We start from the raw sequence: 21,726 nt of genomic DNA on the forward strand, positions 1-21,726 counted from the left end.
ATGAAGTGAAATAATTGTTAAAATATTTCTGTGAAAATAAAATACTCTGTGTTTTCACTGTTTTCCAAATATTTTTCATGTCTTTTTCGCTGGCTGTGTAAAATATAAAACTCTGTGTTACAGCCTTACGCAAGAAGAATAGTATTAGTTACTCCAAAGTCTTTAGGCTAGTAAAAAAAATTATTTACATCATATCAAATCTGTCATCACTAAGATCATATCACAAAAATACATATATGTATAAGAATACAAAAACCTGAGTGAGTGACTGGTTGAAGAAGTTTGGCCAGGGAGCTGTCTGCCATGTGGAGAAGAGTCTTTACAAGGATACAATCTGTTTGCCCCTTCCTTTCTTTCAGTGGAAGGTTTCCACCATTATAATGTCTCAGGAGTGCTGATCTTTTTGGATTATGGGAAAGAGGGAATTTGCTTCATGCAAGTTTGATGGTTCCTGTTAAAAAGAAGTAAAAAATACTGATTGTTCTAATCACCTTGTTAAAGAGCTGCCGGAAGTTCAGAGTTCTGTTAGGACCAAAAAAGCTATTTGTGTATGTTATCAGTAAGTTAACGTATCATTGCAACACTTAAGCCATCATTATTTCATTCACTGCCTTCCTACACCGAATGCAATGCGACTTCTCTCCATTCCTGCTCTATGTTTACTCCTGTTGTCTTTCACTAAGCTTGAGCAATGAAAACCAGTTCCCTCTCTCCCTCTCATCTCCCCTTTTTATTTATAACCAGTTTTCAGTTCTGGACTGAGTTCCATTCTAGTGCTCTGCAATTGCATTTTGTTTCATGGCACTGCCGGGGACCATTTAGATTTTAGAAAATAAAAGGTTAGTTCTAGTGTATTGTACCACTCCATCTCCTTTGTAAATGTGAGCAGTATCTCTTTAAATTGTACATTGCATTGTCTGAAAGCATTTTCCCTCTCTTTGGATGCTGCTCTATGTAATATTCTGTAAGTCATTAGGATGTATTTTTCTTAAACAGTTTGCACTACGTTTGGATAGTCTTAGTTACTTTAGTGTCTTTTGAAACCAAAGGGAAAAAAACCATCCAGAGCTCATCTACTAGCTTTGTCTTTACCATGCTAGTTAATAGTTAATACTTAGTGGTATGTTAAGAGAGTTTCTATAACGTGGCACTCCTAAGAACACTTTTGAAAAAATAGTGATAAACTTCAGCCAGCTTGTTCTTTTTAAGTGAAACATGCAAAGCTCTGTAGTAGAATTCATTCTCCTTAATAATCATCTCATCTTGACAATAAATATGTCACCAAAGCTAGTTACTTTTTAGCAGAAATGGAGATGAAAATCAAGTCAGAATTTTATTTAATTGTTGCTAGCCTGTGAAAGAAATTGGAAAAATGAAAATTTGCAAAAACATGGTCCTTTGCAGCTTATACAACAAAATAGGGTAGGCTAGAGTTTGTCAGGTAACTGAATTCAGAAATGAGAAGTTATTCTACATTTAGCTGTATTGCTTACTGTTTTCTTCATCATGGAAAATAATAAAATGTGGTAACAATTTTCTGTATTTGGATTGCTGCTGCACATAATTGGGAACAACAGAGCTAAGGCTTTGATTTTGGTGAAATGCTTAGTCTGCATGTTGGATTAAAATGTGTGCAACAAATCACTCCAATTCTGTAATAATAATTTTTGAACACTATTTTTTTATTTTATTACTGTAATGTTATTACTTTTCAGCTACAGGCTTTGAGAACTGGGTCAGTTGCAAGAACAAAATTGGCATAAAAATAGTTGTATATTTGTTCTGGAAAATAGATTGCCAAAATACTTTATAAAATAGTCAGCCTGAATTTTTCTGTGCATCAAATGTAAGTGATAATGTTCGTCTCATATTATTAATGAGCTATTAATTCAAAGTCCTGTTCTTTAACCAGTATCCTAGGAAGACTAGATAATATTTGCTAGATAGACGTGTTAAACAGATCATCTGTGCAGAAATGGATTTGTGAACCAGCTTACGGAATGGAAAATAAATTTAAGCTGAAGTGTGCCAGCAAGTCAATATATGAGAACAATTTGCAACAAGCAAAGGTGAGGAAGACATGAAGAAATGGGGTCATCAGATTCAGGAATTAAAGGGTAATATTCCTGGGGTTGGGTTGTATGAGGCAGTAACTAACTTTTTGGCTGCCTAATACAGAATAAAGAGTTATGGTACCAGTGTTAGATACTCTTCCTTGGATATTTTTTACTCTTGTGAAAATAATGAGAAGCAGCTTGGAGCTGTGATCTGTCCGCAGCACAGCTGTAGTAGTTTGAGACATTTCTGCTGCCAGGTTTATATCCCTGCCAGAAACAGTGCCTGAATGCTTGCACTCCGAGCCCCTAGTTCCAGTGACATCTTAGCACTAGCCAGTGTTAAATCTCAGCTATTTGAGCTCAGTGCTGCACTGTGCACTGAAGCAGCTGGGAAATGGTCTTGCTTATATGTGAAACCATCTCTGGCACTGGAAGGGAGCAGACAGAAGTGGCATGTGATAATTTCTTCACATACCACGTCCAAACCTACCAAACCTCATTGGTAAGAAGTGTCAGACATCATAGGAAATAAGTTTTTAAATATTTACAGAGTTTTGTTTTCTTTCCTTCTGAACACCCTCTGATATCTTTGCCATGTACTTTCCAATGATGACACATTGGGATCTGACTGGGGTGAGTAATGGTGTCTGGCTGGGGGGAGGAGAGGACAGGGAGTGCTTAACAGTGAGTAATTATTTAAGGAAATGGTCTGTGTGGAAAGAAAAGTGTGTTGTGATTGGATGCATTTATCAACTGGCCTTTCAGTGTCACCTGTGGACAGAGCATTATTGTGTCTGAGTTTTTAAATAGTTGGAAGTCAGTTTATTGAACTAACTTGGGAATGTGTTGGGCTCTGGTTTTGATTTGGTCTGAACTGAGATGTGAGGCTGTCCCCTATTAGAAAAGATGGAAGTAAATGATAGTTATCCCATGGTCCCATTCACTTTTCTGATTAGAAGTTAAAAGTTGTAAGGTCTTGTATGCAAAACATCATTTCATGATCAATATAATTTCAAGTCTACAAGTGACTGACAGGAAAATTTTGCAAGTGAAGATGGAGTTACAAGCTTATTGCTCTTCCCTGTTTTCTTTGTACTGTGACACACAGAGGTTTGCATTAGTTTTTCATGAGGTTCATGTATGTAGAGCCTTTTGTTTGTTCTCTCTGTCCTCTAAATTCAGGAGATTTTAGTATGGCTGAAAACATCTAGAATCTCTTTGATTTTGAAATTAAGCCTGAAGTGCTAAACCTCTGTGTTCTGTAACTCTCTGCTATGGTGATGCTCACTGCTACAGTCAGCTTGGTCATGCTGTTTTCTTCTGTCAGTGCCAAGACTCTCTGCAATTCTTTGGATTTTACTGCAAAAGTTCGCATTTCAGATGCAGCACATTCTGCCTTCAGAAATGAGGCACTCTGTGGTTTTCTCCATCATCTTCAAGTGTTCTGCTACCTTCTCTGAAGAGAGTGAAATGACTGAAGTACGGTGAAGCGTACAGTGATGGACACTGTGTTTTTCCATTGACAGTATAGTTGTTTGTGTATTTTCTGGCTGTGTGGGATCAGGTTCCAAAGGAGCATTCTCAGGTACAAGCGACTGTGACTCCCTTTCCTGACATGGGGCTGAGCAGTGGATCAGGCTGCCAAGTGCAGTGGGTCACACCTGGGCAGCGCTGAGCCACTTGCAGAGATGAGATGGTGTTTCTGCCCTGTAGAGTCTCTCTTCCAATGTCCCTCTTTTACCCCCAGCTGGTGAAAAAACCCAAACAAGCCTTCAAACAGCAGAAACAAAAGTGCTGCTAGGCAGGAAAATAAGTTGTACTAATGATCAGCTTTAAGGTACTTCACTTGCCTTAGAGCCCTTTCTGACCTTTCTTTCATTATTTGTATGATAATGGAATATTTCTTTCTTTCCCTTTCCCTTTCTCCCTGTACTCAAGAAAGGGAAGTTGCTGGTTTGTGTTGCCGAGGGGAGTTTCAGTTACACAGCAGTCTTGGCTGCATTTGGGGGTTCATGCTGAATTCTCCCCTGTGAGGTGCTAACAGCTCGGAGGAACTGGATTTGCTGCTCAGGCAGTGCTGCAGCCCGGTACTGTGTGAACTGTGCATGCTGTGTGTGGAGAGCTGGAAAAACACCACTCATTTTATCCTTAGCCATTTTTCTGTGATGGTAAGAGGTGGCATTTTCCTGTTTTCTGTAATGAGATCTTGATCGTGGTCAGATAAATGCTGGCTTGCTACAGTCTCTTGCTTTGACCTTTGCACTCACTCAATTTTCATTTATTTTAAGAGAGGTGAAGGAGTCTGTCAACCTCCTTTAACAGGTGGTTATCAGTTTTTTAAAATCAGGCTGTTAATTTAAACCATCAAGAACTCTTTTTAGAATATTTATAGTGAATCCTAGAGGACAGAGGGACCAAATTTTATCCAGTCTCCTTGCAGTAGCATAATTGTTTAATCCAGGTTCCATTAGTCCTCAACGTTTTTGAATTTTATTTTTATGTTAAAAACTATTGTGCTTGAAACTAAGCAGAAGTTATTGTGAACTAGGAGCTTAAGATGTGTGTCTAGTGTCAGAAGTCTTGCACTGTCCTGGTGCTTTTAGTCTCTTTGGTGCTGTCCAGAATTACTTGGAACAAATATCATTACTTATTGCTCTTCTTGGTTTTGATCAAAGCCTGCCAGGACTACCTATTTGAGCAGCCTCTCTGCTGCTTTTAGGAATAAGAAGGATCTTTTGAGAAGATAACTAAAATGATTTGATGGTTCTGACTGAAACAGGAATGAGCTCTAGATCAAAATGCAAATTGATTCTTTCCTGTGGAATTAATGGGCTGAACTATTGCGTGGTATAAACCAGTGTCATTCTATTGCCCTCCTGCTCTTCTTGCCACTAAATGTACTTAATGCGGTTTTACAGTTTCTACCATCTTCTGAGTTGTCTGAAGCTCCCTGTAGTATTATTCCTTATCAAAATAGCTAAGAAGTATGTCAAGAAGCAGATAAAATTGTTAGATAATGGTGGCTACTGCCTTACTGAGGGCTGCTTGCACGTGCTGAAATTTGCAGTGACTCAAAAGATTTGAAGTGACTCAAAAGATTTGAATTACCAGTCACATATCTTAAATAATTTTAGTAAAAATAATTTCAAGCCTTGACATTCTTCAGTTAAGTTGAAGTTATCCTTGGGAAAAAAAAAAAAAAAAACAACCCATACAAATTGTGTAATAGCTTTTCTGAGTATATTTTCCTTCTTTCTCTCTTTCCAGCTCCTGCCTGCTCACTGGTACCTTCTGTTTGAGCTTTACTTATTGAAGTAGTTTGAATAATCACAAATGACATGAATGTATAAAGAAACTTTGATGCTACAAAATAAGGATTTGGGTTTTAAGCTCATATCCTCTTTACATTTTGTCACTGTGTTTGTAGAATCTCAATTTCTTCTCGTAAGGCTTCATCTTGTAATAAGTAAAAAAATCTTAAACTCACTATTTAAAACACTTCCGTTTTAAAGTTTTTTCTATTTGGCCGCTGTATGAAAAAATGAATTGATGTGTGGATTTCTCTGTGGCCTTAGGCTGGCGTGTACATTCAAATGATCTTTTTCACATGGATTTTCTGACCTTTAGAATTTTCTTTTAAGAATAGAGAAGAAAAAAATCTTAGTTGTGAAAATGTGGAAGACTGTATTTGAGAAAATAGAAGGGAAGCTGTATTTAGAAGAAAACTGACTATTAGGAATAGAATTTATCAAGGCAAAGTATTTGGTGAAAATTGAGTCTGTAATTCTCCATACCGAAGTGTTATGAACTTGATTAATAACAAATAGGAGCTGGACGTGCTTGGTTTTGAGTGCATATTCAACCCATGTCTTGTTACTGAGACCTTGTGGAAAGATTTGCATGATTATGAAGTTAACTTCTGGGTTCACCATATTTCTAAGACATATTAGCCACTGCTAAGTCGTTTATAGCTTGAAAGAAAACAATTGTAAATGCTGATCCATTCATATCCTACCATAAAACACAGGATGAGTTATTCACTACTGTCTGACGCGTGCTCCCACTGCAACGGAGAGCAAAATGACTCCTTTTTAACCCATCTATATATAAACAGCAGAGGAACAATCTACAATGGGGGATTTTATTCTGGGGACGTACTCAGAAGATTTCTTGTTGCCAACACAAAACTATGGCATTTCTAAAGAAATTGTCGTCTCTTGTTTTAAATTTGGAGTTACAACATTGGGAGTTTTGCATAGAGTAAAGCATATATTCTTGTTTTGATCAAGGATGAAAAATCAATCTGGGAAATATTTTTTTTATTTGACAGGTATAATTGATCGTTTTATATTTGTATTAATTTAGGGAAAAACTTAATAGAAGCTGTAGTATGGAAAATTCATATGGGAAATGAAGGGATGCAATAAGAAATACAAAGCCAAAGAAAGTTAAGATGATGATAAGGGATTAATTAATCAAGGGCAAGAGAGATATCAGAGATTCTGACTCATTTTATGATCAGACTGATGGAATTGCTAGAGAAGGGTAGGAGAAGTGTTTGGTAAATGTAGCTGTACTGTTTGGAGGGGATAGGACAGGAATTTTATACTTGACATTGGATAGCCTTTAAGGCTGAAATTAAATAGTAGGAATTGGATTTACATATTTTTATACAGCTAGTCCAGCTAACTGGGGAGCCTGAAAATAGCTAGTTGGTTCTCACAGGTTAATTCTCAATGGAGCTGGATATACAAGACAAATTTCCAGAGGCTGAAAGAAAATTTTTGTTGATCCAGTATTTTAAAAGGAAAAGAGATTATCTGAATGATTATAGTTGTGTTAAAACAGAAAAAAAGATAGAACTGCAGTTATTGGAGTGATACATAGTTAATGAAGAATAAATGGTAGTTAGTGTCACTTAGTATGAGTTCATTAGAGAAAGGTCCTTTGATCTAACTCAATATCCTTTCTGATACCATCAAACGTTGAAGATGATGAATTGATGGAGATTGATGAAGATAACAGTAGCAATACAGCATTACTGTTTGCCTTACAGGATTTCTGTAAGCCATTTTATTAATTGTATCAGAATGGCTTGATGAATTATCAGAATTACAGCGTATCGACACGCCATCTCTGGTTGGCAGGAAGATTTATTAAATGATAGGCTTCAGGGTGCATCTTGTGTGGGGAGATGGAGCAGATGGGAAACACATGCATTCTCATTTCTGTCCTATTTAACACTTTTTAACAATGGTTTAGTGAAAACATATTACTGTTAACAAAGTTTGGATGTGGCAGAAAATTGGAGGAATTTATAATGAGATGACTCTAAGGCAGTGTGGATTACTTAGTGACCTTGGCTGAGGGATCTGGTATCTACTTCAGTACAAAGAAACAACAGGTTCATAATTTGCTGGCTTTGCTTACAGGAGGCTGGACTCTATCCTGGTGCACCATAACAAAAAATGCATTTTAGAGTTGGTTGTGCAGAATTAACTGGAGTGCGCACCCCGGATGTACAGGAGACAGCAGGAGTTGGCACTACCGCTGTTTGGTTTTTGCCCTTGGAGGGTGGAACAAAATGAAGCCTACTGTTTTTTTATTAACATCTTAGTTTGATTCTGTCTGTTGGTTGTGGCCTGTCCTACCATAAACAAATCAAAGCAGATGTGTTCCACATGCCCTCCATTCAGCTGTAGGCAAGGCTTGCCCACTTATCTGGTACAGCATATGCCTGAATAGCAGTGAACGGTCCTCAGAAAACTTCCTGTAGTCTGTATTCACTTCCCTTGAGCCTCATTTGAGAACAACCATCCAGCTTGTGGAAATAAACATACCCTAACTCTTTTATCAGTATTCTTTTAAATAAAGCACTGAATATTTAAAAAGAAACAGATGAAAAGACCCTTGGAAGAATATTATGAGTGGTTAAACAAAGAAGCAAAGGGTACCTACACATATAACATTCCTAATAAAATAGTCACAGTTTGTTTTCAGTGGATTTGAATTAAAGGGAGAGAAAAAATCCTCTGTAGAACACTTCTAAGATAAATTGTTAGGTTGGTGGGCAATTTGTGTGAAAATTTGCCTAAATGTGCTGTTGTTTTGCTTTATTAAGAGTTTTGTTGTGTATTTCTATAGTGATGCTGATCAGGTTTCCTGTTTTTGGCACAGATTACAGGACCGGCCCTTGCTTCACTTTGGTAACCAACCAGATGTGCCAGGGCCAGCTCAGTGGAATTGTCTGCACAAAAACCCTGTGCTGTGCAACTGTTGGGAGAGCGTGGGGCCATCCCTGTGAAATGTGTCCTGCCCAGCCGCATCCCTGCCGCCGAGGCTTCATTCCAAATATTCGAACGGGGGCCTGTCAAGGTAAGTTACCAGCAAAGCTTCCCCAAAAGCTGCTGAAATTGTTACTGGATTAATCTTAATTGAGTTACACTCCTGTGAATAACCTGTCCTAAGCCATTCTCAGCTATATGTGTGAAGAATGGAAAAACACTGTCAGATGCATTACTTCATGATTCAGTGAGTGCCTGATGTTCGAGTGAGTACATTAGTAACTCAGGTCATGTGAGAGCAGTCAGCATCTTAATGAATTTCTTACTGCCAGCAGTGCTTTCCCTTGGTTCTGTAATGGTGTTTTTCTGAGTGTACCACTCGATCATTCTGTGGAGGAATTTGTTCTCTTTCAGAGAGCACTCAAAACACGCAAACATCAATCTGTGGCAATAATGCCTCAGTTACCCAGTGTGAGATTTTTTAGCTAAAAGTTGTGTAACTTGGATTCACCTTGGATGTCTTATCTCTTGATCTTCACTGCTTTGACCTGGAAAAAAGTGCCTGTCGTGCCATTTGTAATGCCTTATTATATATTTTATACAATTTTGGAAATGCATTTGCATTTGTTTCAAATCATAAAATCCACCCAGATGTTGCTTACTTCTTTCAAAGCATGCATTACCATAGAAAGTCCTTACACTGCTTTTGGCTTTTATTCTAATACTTCCAGCTGTATAAATTCTTTTATTGTCTGGATGTCTGACAGGAAACAGGAGAAAGTTAACAGGGGCAACTATGTATTAAACTAATGTGGATTATACATTCCCAGCACCATATCTTTGGGGCCAATTTATTTCAATCTGTCTAACATTTTCTAATAATTTACAATATTTCTGAAAATAGGGAAGATAAAGATTATAAATCTATGAGTAATTCTATATAATCATGAAATTCCTATGAAGGGACTTCAAGGCACTTTGTTGCATTAAAAATGTAGATAGCCTCTGTCGCAGGCCAAGTCATGGCTGGTGCCTGCAGACAGACAGGATGAACTTCAGGATAGACAACGTGGTTGTGTGCACTGCATGAAGTGCCCATATTTTGACCTCAGTCATTCTGTTCCCCCTCTCACTGTAAAGGTCAGGACTAAATTGTGCAGGAATCTCTGAACCGAGGTTCTGGACACTTTTGAAAGCTTATGTACATAAATATGTGGCCCACACCCCTGAAGTTATGCCACACCTAGTTATATCCCACTTGTTTGTGCCATGGGAAAGCTGCAGTGAGCTCTCCAGTGGGTTTGTGCAGTTTGGAATAAGGATACTTCTGCTTACTGCACATTTCTTAGCAAGCAGCTACATTGATGCTGATCTGTATGTGGTGCCAACACAGTTTTGGCCCAGTATGTTTGACTTGTGTTTTCCAGTTTTCCCTTCTTAAGTATTGTGTTTGTAATTTCAACAGATCTTTTATGGCTTTATTATGAAACATATTAGCTTTATGTTTCATACAATTGTACTAAATCCTTTTGAAATCAGGTAACATCCATTCAGACTGAAGATACTTCAGGGATTTCACATCCATACTCAATCTAAATAAAGGAAAACAGGTTAAATAAAATCCGTGTTCTCTGAAGAGAAAAAGAAATCATTATAATTGTGTGGAGAAGTAAAAAAAAAAATAAAGAAATAGTGAGGGCGGGCAAGGTTATTTTCAAAAGTAAATAGAATATCACTGCCCAAAGTTTGACTTTGGCTGAAACTTAAATTAATATCACAGCTGAGATTTTTAAAGATACAAAGAAGAAAAATAAAACCAAAAGGTGAGATTTTGAAACAGACATCGTGACTCAGAGGCATGACTTCTGTTTCTTTAGTTTTTGAGGTTTTAAAGTCAGTACAGTGCCATGAAGTCTGGCTGATTGCTGTTGCTAAAGCACAGCCCATTGCTGTAGCTCGAGTCCCAGCAGCTCTGTGGCTGAGTCGAGGCTGCTGAGGCTGTGCTCCTTCTGTGACCTCCCAGCACAGCGGTTCCCTCCGGGACAGCTCTGCTCTGCCGCTGCTGCTGCCCCCCGGCCCTGGACTGCTTCACCCAGGGATCTTTACAGAATGCTTTGCCATGTGGTGCAGATATGCTCCTTGGTGTTCCTGAGACTTCTTACTTGTGGCTTCCAGGAAAATTACCTCTTAGCCTTTTGTACAGACATAATACTTGACTTTTTCAGACACATTGCAGCGGTCTCTCTGGGATTTACAGAGAGAGATTTGAAGGCATCATCTCCTTCAGCTTGTGTCCCTGCATCGAAACCTGTGTTAGTGTGAAGCCCAAGAACTCATGCAACCAGTTTTTAGCGGCAGCAGCTGGTTCTCCTGAGGAGATGGGGGAATCGGAGAGCAGAGTGCTCTGTGCTCCTGAAGGAATTCCTGAGCAGCAGAGACAGGGCAGCCCCTGGGGACTGTGAGCCAGACTTCCCCAGTGTCCTATTGCAGTGCCACTCCTCCGACTCCTTTAGCCTTTCTGTAGCTGTTATTAAGCCATAGCAACACTTCTGCAGCTAAGTGACGACACACATGTTGTTGTGCTAAAATAATTGTGAGGCCACAAACTGGGGCCTCTTGAAAATGTTTGCCTTGAGCTTACTACCTAACCTGTGATATCATCTTTGTTGTTTCATTTTCCTCGGTGAAAAAATGAAAATCAAAGAAAGAAAAATAATAGGGAAAAACCCCTCAAATTTATGTGTAAGTAGGTCATTAATAATTCCTCCTGAGACATTAATTATGGCTATGAAACTCTTTGAGTCAAATCTTAACCACAGTCTAATGTCATTGGTGCTGATCTTGCTGGAGTGTCAAGTTAATAATTTCCATCAGAAATGACTCTGCAGTTACTGTGCCCCTCCATGAGGGCCCCTCCATGCACACTGCAACTGCTCCTCTATGCTGGTGGCCTAAGCACTGTATGGAATTGCCAAGATTTTCAAGGGGGCAAGTGATTTTGGGTGACCAGCTTTAGACACTTCAAAGAAATTTGAGTTCTGGCAGGCTGTGTTTTCTGCACACCATTCCCCAGATGTTTTGGAAAAACAAAGCAATAGCAGTTAGATATTTAATGTCTGTAACAATAATAACCATGTGATTTCTTGCAGAAAATATTTAGAGTACTGTACTTAATCATACTTTGCATAGAGTAATTACAAAATTAGTGTCTGCCTTCCCAAGCAAGTATCATAATATTATGATGGGTGAAGAACGGATTTAGGCATATTTCATTTCTGTGTAGACAAATTATTATGGCTGTTCTTGAGAAATGAAATAAAAGTGGGTGTTTTTTTCCTTTTTTATATCACAGATGTGGATGAATGCCAAGCCATCCCTGGGATCTGTCAAGGGGGAAATTGCATTAATACTGTTGGATCTTTTGAGTGCAAATGCCCAGCTGGACACAAGTTTAATGAAGTAACACAAAAATGTGACGGTAAGAAATTCTAGAACTTTCTTCTGAAAGTAGAAGGGGGAGTGTCTTCTTTTGGGGGACCAACTTTGTTTAACAGTTTGTAACAGACTTACTGTCTCTTTTGCCTTGAGCATGCAGGTAGCATTATTCACAACACATACAAATAGGGGTGCTTTCTCCCAAACCAGAGAATGTTAAATATTGACCCTGCAACTTTTACAGCCTTTTTATTCACGTAACATTTCATACTTGAAGGTACATCTACCACTAAACATTAAAACATTAAAAATACTTTCTGATTGATATGTTGCTTTAGAAATGCCCGAGGCACGTTTCCTTGTGGATCCTTTGACCAAAAAGTGTATATGACTGCAAGGTTCAATACATTCCTACCTACTCAGTTGAAGTGTATTTAACATGAGTGAGAATTTGACACTGCTGTGTGAAGACTGCTGGATTGTGTTCTAAACTCCGCCTTACAGTTGCATATGTTACAGAAGGACAAACATTTTCTCTTCACTTACTAGTCATCCTAACTTGGGCGCAGGTGTTAGATATTGGTGTGGAAATTTGCAGTGTGATTATGGAATCATGCTATTTTTTTACTGTGATTTGATAGCATTTTTTTCTAATATAATAATCAAGCATAGATGTCACCTTTGCTTTAAGAGAATTTTGAGTAGATAAGGAACTTAGTACTAAAATGTGTTAGTTGCATATTATTGATTTGTATTTACAGTGAAGTCCAGATAATATTTAAACTCTTGCAACTGATTCTACTTTCAGTCATTAGACTAAAATTAACTTGAGTAGATAAGTTTCATAACTGGCTAGTGATTTTGGAATGCCAACTTTTTCACTACAATCAAAGTATTTGTGAGAGAAAGGTGTGCATTCACTATCCTTTGCATCAAGTGCCCTTTAAGAAGCACTCAAAACTTTTCAGTCATTTTGGAAGAATTAGGAATTACTCTTTCAAAAGAAAAATCACTATTTTAGGCAAAACTTTATAATTTATTTGCAGGTTAGGGAGAGCGATTTCAGAAGAGCTTGTACACAGGATTGTTTACATATTGCCTGCCAATGATTTTGGCAGAATGTAACCTACATTTAGAATAGAACAACATTGCAAGTGTTTTCTTCTGTGGATGAAGTACCAAGAATGTGATGAATAGGAGAGACTGAACATGTGCTTTGTTAAGTATTAGTACATGAAAAGCTGAGAGCTGTAAGCTGCATCTCATAAACATTTTGATGGTATTTTTCAATTGCTGAATCATTTTAAAAACAAACCGCAACCAACAACCGAACAACAAAAAACCCCAAACAACGACCACCCTAAGAGCCTACACTTGCTAACAGTCAAGAAACTGGGCTCAAGAACCTGGTGTAGGTTGCTGTGTTCCCAAACCTGCCACAAATTTACCACCCCATTTGTGAAATCCCTTTTCAGTGATCACCTGGCTGCAAAGATTAGATGAATTTTTCCTTCTTAAAATTCATACCTATTGATATTTGAATCTCTGCAGACAGAGAGTTTCTTTTAGTACATCTTCATATTGTATGTACCAAGCAATTTTAGTTAAAGCTGTGTAGGTATTAATACAATTCAAAGAATAAAAAGTACCACCTTTACACTGGTGGCATGAAATAAGATAAAGACACAACATTTAAAAGCATGATCATGCAACAGCAGCCTATCCATCCTGTTCTTTCTAAATTATCTTTTGAATTTTATAAGACAATGTAAGACAAATTGTTTGGTTTACAGTAATTAACTGTAATTAACATAATGAAAAACATCTGATTGTTTGCTTGGTTTAGCTTTGTATTTAACAAGTAGGACTCCTAGCAGCTGTACCATGGTCTTGGTGATTGATTTAGTTCAACTGGGAGCTACCTGGTGAATTACAGTACTGTTTTTTTCAGGGGGTCTCCATTAAAGTAAGATCATAATAGCAATCGTCAAGGACAGGTAGAGAATCAACAAGATGGGAAAAGAGGGGGGTTGGCCAAGGTTCTCTTTGTTAGCATAGCTTGTGGAAATCTTTATTTACATGATTTCACTGTTTGATATAACCATTTATTTTCCATTTGCATTATAATGTGGAGGTAAATTCTATTTTTTGTGGTGACTGGGGGAGTAGTTTTTCCTGGAGTGACATTTAAGTCTGCAACTAGATTAAATATACTTACCTTTGTAAAACTTGCATACTTAACAACACAATGTTGCTTATATGGATGTCAACACTAATATAAATAGTGAAATACTGTTTGGGTTAGGCTCAACCCTAAAATAAAGAGTGATGATTTTGCTTTTAAAAAGGTCAGACTCTATATAAACAGTGTCAACACTGACTTTAAGATAAACATTGGTGAATTTGAGTCAGAAAATGCTTGAATCGGATCCATTTACGATTGCATTTTTCTCTGTTAATTAAGGACTTTATTCAGACCAAAATTCAATTTCCACATTTTTTGTCACTGAGACTTGTGGGACTCCTGTGGTGTATAATCTTGGAGCAGAAGCCAGAAGCCTCTTAGCAGTGCTCCCAGGGCACTTGGACTTGAGTCTTTGGCAACATCCTCCAAGTAGCAGTGAAAAAAAGGTCACACCCCTCTCACACACCCAAGTGAGGAATGTGACCCACATCAGGACAACTAGCAAGATGCTGTGAAGAATGTGTGCACAGGGGACCCAGGGCCCCGCTCCACTTAGGATGGCTGAGTCTGCAAACTTGGGCTATCTGTGTGCCTTCCTAGTCCCTTCGCTACTTTTCTGCAAAGGCAAGGGGCCACAAAAATATTACAGCATCCCATGCTTTACCTAGGAGACCAGGAGTTGTTAGTTTTTATATTACTGTCTTCACATAAGAAATAGAACTGAGATCCTTTCTACTTGCTAAAATGCTCATTAATGGTCCTGTGGGACTTTGGGTGTTCCCCCATGTGTTGGGGCCAAATTCCAATTTAGGCGTTACATTAAACTCTTGCAGTCCTTTTTAATGACTAAGGTATTATTCACTCCTTGCCTTGGTGTGTTGGGTGGTGTTGCAGTATTTCATCTCAGAAATTTTTGTGGTTGGTGAAATCATTATTACAGTCATGTGTCTGTGTTTTTATAGATCTCTAGAGGAGAGATTGGGTAGAGTCCTGTGATGCCGTTATTTCTAACTGGATGCTCCCTGTCAGGAGAGAAGCTGGGTGATTGTAGATGGCTGTGACAAGCAGATGTCATTGATCAGTCTAGAGAATAAACTTCTTTTCTGCTCTGTTTGGCTGATTCCTCTTGTAGGTACCATGGAAAAGAGTGAGCTGTTTTTAAGCTCAGCAGAACTCCAGGTTCCTAGGAGATGAGGGCAGTGCTAATTAGATACAGCTGCATTGTTAAGACAGTCACTGGAAACCAAGGGGCAAGTAACTGCACATCACAGGCAGGCTACTGGTGGTAATTAAGGAACACTTGGGGCTGACATAGGTTGTTATTCATATAGCTGTAGATTATATAAACTAGCTGTGGAAGAAACCCTTCAAGTTCCCTCTGTGCAGGTATGATGAGTTGTAAGAATTTGTTAGGTTTTTTTCCTGTAGACTTTGAAAATTTTTCTACATCATATCTATGATTTAGTATATGGATTGAGATTTGTTAGTGAAGACAATCATGATATGGAAACTTTATTTTAAAATCACTGACAAAATGTAGGGAGAATTATGGACACTGCCTGGCTTCTGCAGTAGATATTTTGGTTACACTCTAGAAACCTGTTGAAACTTCTGAACATTGATTTAGTGGAGAAAGTCAGAAAGATAATTTTTGTTGCCTGCAGTCATCCTGGTCTGAGCTGTAATCCTGTCAGTTTGCATTAGTTGAACACTACCCAGCTGCTCAGTGCTTTTGAGTGGGGTATTTCCAAGGCAAACCCGAGTGCATTAAGGACAGGCAGTTCAGTAGGTGGTACATGTCCCTGTGAGTTTGTACTGAGCCAGTGCCTCAGTGTGGTACCAGGAGAGGCTGTGCTGCTGGAGATAATGGTTAAGCTCCCGATCACTGTGGTCATTACAGTGTTTGCACTCTGGTCCCAAAACAGTTTTCTTAATTCTAGTATGCAGAATTCAGACTGGATGAGTTACAATTTCCTTAGAGGTAATACATTTCTGCAGTTTTAAGATGTTCATCCATCCGTATTAAGCAGTAAAACTTTTACAGTTTAAAGATACTGTATTTTCAATTTGCAGATGCAATATTTTTTTAGATTCTGTTTCATTTCTGTTTATAAGATGCCTAATGAAAGATGCTAATTAAGAACTACTGATTGTGCCTTTAATTTGATTATTACAACTAATAATAAAATACCTTTTCATGTGCCAAAACTAATTTAGCTAACCTGCCTCTGCATCTCTTTTTGTCTAAAAGATATTGATGAATGTAGCACCATTCCTGGAATTTGTGATGGAGGAGAGTGTTCAAACACAGTTAGCAGTTACTTCTGCAAATGTCCTCCAGGGTTTTATACAGCTCCTGATGGCTTAAAATGCATAGGTGAGTAGAATCCTGTGAACAATAGGACAGTAGGTGTTACAAAAATTCATTAATATCAATAATGTGTCAGAAACATATTTCAACTTGTGAACTTGAAATCCTTCTTTTATGTAGAAGTATATCACATGCCTGTATATGCATTCTGAAATGAGTTTTCCATTTGCAAGATAATTCTTTTTTTGCTCTTCTTTGAGACCTCTTTTATTTTTTTATTGTAGCTTTTCTGTTATGTTATATTTGTTGCCTTAGAACTTGTTTAAAGATCTTCTTGGTATTGTTGCTCTCATGCTTGTCTTTAATTTAGTCTAGTTTATATTCAGCACTCATTTGGAAAAGCAAATTTGCATTCCAACTGTTATAACCCTAATGCAGGCCTTTGTCATTAAAGGAACTAATGTGATAAACCAAGTATGGGATATTTTTATGTGCTTTTATGACGTTGATGATTTGGCAGAGCTGTTCTCTCTGGCTTTCACTGTAGTAGAGCAGAGCCCATCTTCCAAAGGCTGGACTGGGAACCAGAGAGCTTTGTGAATGAAATGACTGCCACTGGAGTGCCAAAGCTCTGAAAGAACAGTGTCAGGAGTTAATGCTTCTGGGAAGCATACAGCCTGCTCTGAGGCAGGTCTAGTAGTTAATTAATTGGTTTTTTTCTCATTTTTGTGCAGTAATTTATTTTTTCAGTGCCAGTGCTGAATTTTGAGCAAAAATCAAATGAAAGGTTTATTTCCTCAGATTTAGCATATTTATTTAAAGGTTCTTATACAGTGCCAGCACTAGGAACCAAGACAACATCCTGTTTAGTACCTTTAGTAGGAAATAATTTTGGAAAAAAATTGGAAAGAATCCCAAAGTTCGCAGAGATCAGTACCAAATAATACTAAGTTTCCCAAGAGACCTGCAAGTAGTTTGGGTTATGGTTAATTTGGAATGGTGCCATTAAATTTCTGCAGGCTTTAAGAAATAAACTGCTATTCTTTCATTATCAAGAATAGCTTTTCTGTAGATTTGATCCATACTGTACACTTAAAATACCAATGGGAGTTGCTTTTATTGCTTCAGATTAATAGCTTCTAAATTGCTACGGATCATCAAATCATTGATTGCTGCCTGTACGTAATATTTGTGAGCAAGATTTACCTTTCCGTAAAAAAATTTTCTAGAGATGCACAACTTGCATTTGCTTTTTACTTTTTATAGTCACTGCTTTGTCAGGGCTGCCCAACATGCACACCCATGTCATATTCCTGCAGTTTCTCAGCATTTTTACTCCCTGTATTTGTAGGCTGAAGTAATTCAGCTAAAGAATTGGAGTTTTAAATGGTGACAAGGTATAATAAATAATATGTCAGACTATGAGCCATCATTGAAATTTTGGCTTTGTCTTCAAGGCAAAATGGGAAGCACTATCAATTGTCTGCAGATATTTTGGATTCTTGTCTAATTTGCAGACTCATACTTGCCATATTCACAGGGACAGAGCCCAGATCTGTGTTAGTGCTGGGCAAAACATGTACTCTTGATTTAATTGTAACATGCCTGTCTTAAGTGAAAAGCATTAGCTGAATGTGTCTATTCTGTTAGAGAGGAGGAAATGCTTCTGAGAAATGTATCCCTTAGGGGACTCCAGCTCAGCAGCACTGGGGCCAGATATCCAAAGGATGCACCAGGAGCTCCATTATTAAAAATCTTAAAAATAAGAATAGACAAAGCAAAGATATTATCTCCTAGAGCTGAAGAGCAGAAACAAGAGCAGGGCATCTCATCCCAAATGCATGAAGAGTGCAGTGAAGAAAGTTGCTGGCCCATACTTCCAACTGACATAAATTTGTGGTCTGTGTTACTTTCTGATGGCCTCTTTTTACATTTTTTCTTTTTGAGAGACACGTTTTTATTGAAATTTATTCTCGTGGTGATTTTTTGCCATTTCAGAAGACTATAATTTTTTAGTAAAAACAATAAATAGTAAAAACTGAAACAGATAAAAGTTATTTCCTGCTGTTCTTGTCCTGATTTGTGTGTTTTTACCATTTGGAACAGAAAAGGAAAGGCAGGGGAAAGTGAAAATAATACCTTCTGATTAGAAATATGAAAAGATTTGATATTTTTCTCATAAAATTACTGGCTTTTTTTCTGAAAATTATGTGGCTTTTGGACACACTCTTATAATTGTAGGTAGATAAAGCTGTTTGCTGTGTGCTTATCTCTTCATGGCTCATTGTGTACTTGCACAGATTCCATGTAGATTCCTTTTCCACTTTCCATTAATGCTTTTAAATATTTCAAAACTTGGTACTGACCAAAATGGAGAAGGATGAATTACAAAAGATGATGATTAGGTCAGTTAGATTACTTCCTTCTTCCCATCCACCCCACCATCACACCAAACAACTGAATATCTCTCCAGGGGTACTGGAGAACAGTTTCAACTCCAAGGAGTTCTATTTGATTTTTAAGAGGGTAGATGAAGGAGTAAATGTGTGTAGCAGTTTAGCTGGGCACCAGGAGAAAATGGAGAACCAGTATTAGAACTGAAACCTGATTTTTTTGTTCTCTTTTTCAGGTTTCCATCATATGATAGTATGAGTGATCTAAATAAAGTTTGGAGATAAAGGCCAACTGACTCTTTTAGCTGTATTGTCAGTAATATCCATGTTTAGGGTACCAGCTAATCAAAGGCAGAGCTGTCACAGATTCTCACAACATATCACTATATGTCAGTTTCCTCAAAACAGTAAGAAACTCCCCTGATTTTTTTATATCCACTTGTGTAGCTAGTGAATTCTGGAAAGCACTGGTACTAGACAGATGAATCCACCATGCCCTGGATAATTGAGGTACTGTTTCTTTAGGGAATGATGTCTCCTGTTTTAAGACTAGATCTGCAACTTTTTCCACTACATTTTGACAGCAACTATTTGTGTATTTTAGCAACAAACTTGGTCTGGTTTATCTTGCAGCGTCAAATCACATTACAGCTTATATTGAGTTTGGCATGATGTGACATATTGTGAAACAATTCCTTAAAACTTCAGTGGTATCACAAGATTATTTTTAATGATTTTTTTTTAGTCCCATCCACATTTTCTTGTCCTTCTCTAAGCTGAGCTATCTCTAACAACATTGCACAGAGCTGAGTATATAAAATCAGGGTACAGGACATTCTTTGTATGATACAAGCTGATCCTTTTCAGACAGGAAGCCAACAGATCTCCATAAGCAGTGTGATTACACCAGTTAAAACTCTGTTGCACTTTCTTACCTGCAAGACTATATCTTGTCAAATCACTACATACTTCAGCTGGGGAAGCCATGACTAATGAAAAATGAACTAATGCTTTGTGAATTGCAATGCTGTGAATTTATTGCCGTGCATCAGTGCTTTCAAATCAAGACTTAATTGATATGGTTCTATCTTTAATAAAGATGACACTGCAATTTTTTTAGGGCCATGGAAGCATATTTTGTTATATACTGAATATATGTTTTTACTGCATTTTTGCATCCGTTAATGCATTGCTGCTCCATATTTCACTGCAGCTTTCTCACTGGTTACACTTGAGTCCAAAGCAGCCCAAATATTGTCTAGATTTTTTTGTTTTTCTGATTCTTGTAATGTTGCAAGGGCTATGCCATTGATAATGCAAATCACTCCAGAAAAATGGGACCTTTCCCTTTTGTGAAAGCCACGTTCCTCATTGAACTGACAGTCACCCATCCGTTTCCTTCTCTTGGCAGACGTGCGCCCTGGATTCTGCTTCTCCACGCTGAGCAACGGGCGCTGTGGCAATCAGCTGCCGCAGCCCCTGTCCAAGATGCAATGCTGCTGTGACAGCGGCCGCTGCTGGGCGTCCGCTCCCGCCACCGCTCCAGAAATGTGCCCCATCCGATCCACCGGTACGGACCCACCTGAGCTCTTGTCAGCATGGCTGAACACTGAATTAGCAGTGATTTCTTTTTGTTTGGTCTTTATCTGTAGTGTTTTCATTAAAGAACTACACAGAATGGTTAAGGCTGGAGGGCACCTTGGCAGATTGTTTAGTCCAAGCCCCTGCTCGAGCAAAGCCCCCTATATGGAAGCGTGCTCAGGACCTCCAGGAGGGCAAGCAGACTGAAAGAATTATTTGTTGCTAATTAGTGTTTTGTAGTCAAGTTACTCTGACCTTACCTGCTTCAAATTTGTTTTCAACATCCTCTTCAAGATCAAGTTACTTCTTCTAGACCCTTCTAATACATCCCTATTCCCTCTGAATTTGCATTATCATTGGGAAACCGGGATTTCCTTCCTCATGACAAGCTTTCTGAAGTGCCATATATTTCCTGAAATTTGACACAGAAGATGATTGCTCTCTGCTACGAAAATTCTTTATTGCCTCCTTGTGTATTGAGATCCTCAGATAATGTATCACTTGAATTGAGAGAAGATGGTGATGGTGAAGATTGTTAAACTAAGTATGAGGGACTGGAGGGAAGCTGATTTTCAGATTGTTTAGGACTGGAGACCTAATAAAATCCTTTAGAAAAGGAGAATACAAGAAATTTAAGAATTCATGGGAGGAGGTTGAGGGAGGTGCAGAGTTTTTGGAGGAACGGGATTGTAACACTATAGCAGTGTAACTCTGAAGAAATTGTCAGAGTTCATATATGGGAGTTCTTATTATTCTTGTTTTTAATCCTTTGAGTGAAACTGCGTAATACTGGAGCAGAAATCTACAATCAGAACTGTTGGAAGACTTCCTGTTTCTGTCACTGTCTTATTAATAACATTTAAACATGTTAAAACTTGAAAACTGGCTAGAGCAATGCTAAAAACCTAGTACACTCTATTGATAACCATTTGAAATACGAAGACAAGGAGAAATTTTTTAGTCTTAACACAGTTCTCGCTTTCTTCAATACTTTCTAATTATTCATATCTAACTGGTGAGTAAACTTGGTGGAAAAGTAAAGTAATTTGGCCAAAGCTGCAGACTGAGACGTCATGGAGAAGGAGCTAGAACCCAGGGCTTCCTGACTCATAAATCCATGCAAGGTCTTCCAGATCATGGTTACATGCCACTTCTTTTTTGGTTTTACTTCTGACCTGAGTTATATATTGAGACTATAAATTACTCTTTTTTAAAAGTGCTTTGAAATTCTTTGAAGAGCTTTACATGCATTTAAGGTACTGCTGTCATTATTTAATCAAGTTCAGGTATTCCTTACTTAGTGTATCCTGAGAAAGCAAGACAAGGAATTTACAGCTGTCAGTGGCCCAAAGCATCTTTAACTCTGAAGTGGAAATTTACTGCAATATGAGCACTAGCTGCATAATGTAACCAAGTAGTTGCATTTTAAATGTGGGCAGCAGACCCAGTTGCTACTACAAAACAGTAGCTACAGAATTGC

The 21,726-nt window shown here is 38.1% G+C and overlaps 1 protein-coding gene across 7 annotated transcripts in view; it reads left to right on the forward strand.

Moving 5' to 3' along the window:
• FBN1 (fibrillin 1) overlaps window positions 1-21,726 on the forward strand; it is a 146,222-nt gene that overhangs the window by 43,315 nt on the left and 81,181 nt on the right. For all 7 annotated transcript variants that reach the window (XR_011003760.1, XM_068203898.1, XM_068203901.1 and 4 more), the window contains 4 exons: window positions 8,235-8,432; window positions 11,694-11,819; window positions 16,213-16,338; window positions 20,077-20,235. Coding sequence is in view for 6 of the 7 variants with exons in the window: in XM_068203898.1 (XP_068059999.1) it covers window positions 8,235-8,432; window positions 11,694-11,819; window positions 16,213-16,338; window positions 20,077-20,235 (609 nt within the window). In the remaining variant the exon portion in view is untranslated. The remainder of the gene's footprint in view (window positions 1-8,234; window positions 8,433-11,693; window positions 11,820-16,212; window positions 16,339-20,076; window positions 20,236-21,726) is intronic.

The sequence above is a fragment of the Anomalospiza imberbis genome, chromosome 13 (assembly GCF_031753505.1).
Source record: "Anomalospiza imberbis isolate Cuckoo-Finch-1a 21T00152 chromosome 13, ASM3175350v1, whole genome shotgun sequence".
Taxonomy (NCBI): domain Eukaryota; kingdom Metazoa; phylum Chordata; class Aves; order Passeriformes; family Viduidae; genus Anomalospiza; species Anomalospiza imberbis.